The sequence below is a fragment of the Chenopodium album genome, chromosome 21 (assembly GCF_948465745.1).
Source record: "Chenopodium album chromosome 21, dcCheAlbu1.1, whole genome shotgun sequence".
Lineage (NCBI taxonomy): Eukaryota > Viridiplantae > Streptophyta > Magnoliopsida > Caryophyllales > Amaranthaceae > Chenopodium > Chenopodium album.
Genome location: NC_137854.1, coordinates 31297224 through 31300402, shown reverse-complemented (window position 1 = coordinate 31300402; position 3179 = coordinate 31297224). Strand labels below are relative to the sequence as shown.

The window sequence follows — 3179 nt, the reverse complement described above, 5'->3', positions numbered from 1 at the left end:
TTTTATAATTGTTAAAGGGAATTTGTACTTGAAATCACGCTTAATAAGATAATTATTAATTTTGGTTTAGGCTAATGTGATTTTAATTCAAGTGATCGCCAATAATAGTTTTATTTGTGCATTAATATTCAACCAACATAGATAAACAGGGTAGGTTTAATATAATGTTTGTATGTTATTCGGAAAGCGCGCATGAATACGAGCAGAACAAAGTAGAGGCCTATTTTATAGGGCGGGTCCTTTCTTTTGTAGATTGGATTTGTACCCTCATCCCCGGACCCTGTTTGGTTCAAGACCTTATGGAGTAATTGATGGTCCTTTTGGATTGTCTTTTGGGTTTACAAGTTCCTAAAACTTGTTGGCGACTCTTTTTGCTCTTTGTCTTTCCCTTTGTAACGCCACCGTACTTTAGTGTATGATCACAGTGGGGTTCAAGTTTGGGGTTATCATAATGCTTGAAATATTCCCTACAATTGCTGCAACCTAAACCACCTGTCATGAGAAAAATGCCAGGAAGACCTTTCCTTAGGAAAAGGAAACAAGAACAGGGTGAAAGGGAAGGAGCTGAGTCATCCCAAAAGCCTAAGAAAGCACCCAAGTGCTCTAACTGTGGAGTCCTAGGTCATTACAAGAATAAGTGCAAAAACCAAGCACCACCCAAAGAGGTTGATAAAGGTGGCAGACCTCCATCAATGGAGCCTTGGAATGTATTTCAAAGAAAGAAAAATTGGGACAGAGCTGTGAAAAAGGTATGTGAACCTTCAAGTTTGCTTTTGCATTGTATAGTTACTTATTATGACATGCTCTAATTAGGTTTGTGTTCTTGTGTTGTCTGTCAGGGTAAGATTAACCCTGAAACTGGGGCATCCACATCCCAACCTGCTCGTACTCAGGCAAGCTCACAGGGTGTAGCTCCACCACAGCCAACTCAGTCAACCCAGCCAAGTGCAGCTACCCAGCCTAGTCAACCAACCCAGACAACCCAATCCCAGCCTAAATCAAGTGGCACAATGAAGTCCAAGGCAGCATCTTCAACAACCAAGCTACCAATTAGGTCAAAGATGAAGAATCAGCCAGTGTGGAAGCCCTAGAATAGGACTTTGTGCTTTTGTCTTGTTGTGTGTCTTTTCAGAACAATATTTCTATAATCAGTTGTGCTACATGTACTTCAGCAAATTAATTTGTAGCCTACATTTTAAAAAGTGATGATGAACAAATCTACTTTGCCTTTGTAATTATTTTGGAATTTCAATTGCAAGGCTTTGTTTTTATAATTGTGCAAAAAATATGGCATATTTAACATTTGCAAAGCTTAATTTTCATTTCATTTCATTTTAAATGCATCAATACAACCTACTTAGATAAAGATTAACATTTGCACTATGCTTGCATTCCAAAATTTGTGACATCTTTCACTCATACATTGCAAATGTAAAACCATTCATTGCTAAATTGCCTAATATATCATTGCCTTCCCTAAATAAGCTAACATCATTCCAATTGCAACAACTATAACCAGCTGCATTACTGCTGAAATCCCACCACAGTCACCTGCCTTTGCTTTCTTCACTGCAGCAGAGAGTGCCTTGCATTTCTTGGTGAGCCTCTCCTTTTCACTCTCCAGCCTTGCCTTTTGATCTTGAAGCATGCAAACTTGTTGTTTCAGCAACCCTATCTCATTTTGCATCAGCTTTTTGTCCAACACCAGTTGATTAGTAACAACCCTTTGCCACTCAAGAATATCTTCATCAATCCATTTGAAAAATTTGCATCCTCTTCTACCAGACACAGCATCATAGAATTTACAAGCCAAAAATCTTCTCCTAGGGTTTTTTGTAGTCCATGAAGTCTCCAGCTTTGGTGGAAATGCCACAATTGCACTTGTTGGGGTGATATTGCATACAGGAGTGGTATGATGAGCTTGACATCCTAGCAATTAACAATTAACAAAGTCAATATGTTAAAAAAACCAAACAAAAATGCCTCTTAACCCCCTAATTGATCAAACCTACGAGTCAATTGAATTCCTTAACCCCAGAAATCAAAACCCCCAAATTCAATTGAACCTAGAAACCCTAATTACAAGAACAAATTAAAACCCTAACTCTTTCAATTGCATTCAAGTAAAACGTGTAGACAATTGTGAAATACAATAAATAAAGAAAAGCTGAGTAAAAGATTACCTGATTTTTTTTTGGAATGGCTTGAATTCTTGGATCTGATTTTTTAGAACAGAAGGGAGGGAAAATTAAGAAACATTTGAAGAGGAGAGAGAAAAGGTAGTTGGGGGGAAGTAATTTGGGTGGGAAAAGGTAAGTGGTGGGCCCATATAACGTTCGAATTGGACGGAAAACGTTATTGGGTAGTGCAACCATAACATTTTCCATCTTGCGGGTAGTTGTTAACAAAACAGCCTATCTTCCGGGTAGTTTTAGACAAATTTTCCTTATTATTGAAATATAAAATTCTAATTATTTTGTATTTTGTAATTATGCATATCTGAATTATGGGTCGTATTTTATAGGCGAAAAGGGTCAGAACGTGGAAAACTTTATCTAGTTGCACGCGTATAAAACGCGGCTGCATTTTTTTTATCACCGTGACACGGGAATTTCCACCGTGACACGGGAACTTCCACCGTGACACGGGAAATCTTACCGTGTCACGGGACATTTTACCGTGGCACGGTACAATTAAACGTGTCACGGTACGCACGCGCTTTCTATTTTCTATCCTTGACCTATTTTTCCGGATATTTTTGTTTACCGTTTATCTTCCACTCTTATTTCGAGAGTTTTATTCCCAATAAAATTCTCCCTTTTTATTTTTTATTTTTTATTTTTCATTTTGGGGAAGTTTTTTTTAAACTTGCTCCGTTTTAATTTATTTTATTTTATTTTTATTTGCTCCGTTTTATTTTATTTTTATTTTATTTTTGGGGAAAGTTGTTAAACTTGCTCCATTTTATTTTTTTTATTTTACTTTTTTTGGGGAAGTTGTTAAACTTGCTCCATTTTATTTTATTTTATTTTAGGGAAGTTATTAACCTCGCTCCTTTTTTATTCTGGGGAAGTTGTAAAAATTAGCCTTTTTTCTATCTCTTTCCTTTTGTTTTTTTTCTTTTGGGAGAAGGTCGGTACCCTCCACTTACGAAAAATAACGGTATGTTTTTCGCGTCG

General features: G+C 36.8%; 1 protein-coding gene across 1 annotated transcript; it reads left to right on the top strand.

Moving 5' to 3' along the window:
• The first annotated feature begins 441 nt into the window (after window positions 1-441).
• On the top strand, window positions 442-1091 carry LOC145600639 (uncharacterized). The gene is made up of 2 exons (XM_081656523.1): window positions 442-749; window positions 840-1091. Exons 1-2 carry the CDS (start codon window positions 498-500, stop codon window positions 1089-1091), a joined length of 504 nt encoding a protein of 167 aa, XP_081512649.1. The 5' UTR covers window positions 442-497.
• The last annotated feature ends 2088 nt before the right edge of the window (window positions 1092-3179 follow it).

Bases quoted from the DNA above. Each gene is read 5' to 3' on its own strand.
- LOC145600639 (XM_081656523.1), top strand. From the start codon at position 498: ATGAGAAAAATGCCAGGAAGACCTTTCCTTAGGAAAAGGAAACAAGAA. The intron at 750-839 runs GTATGTGAACCT...GTTGTCTGTCAG, and splicing joins GGGACAGAGCTGTGAAAAAG to GGTAAGATTAACCCTGAAAC.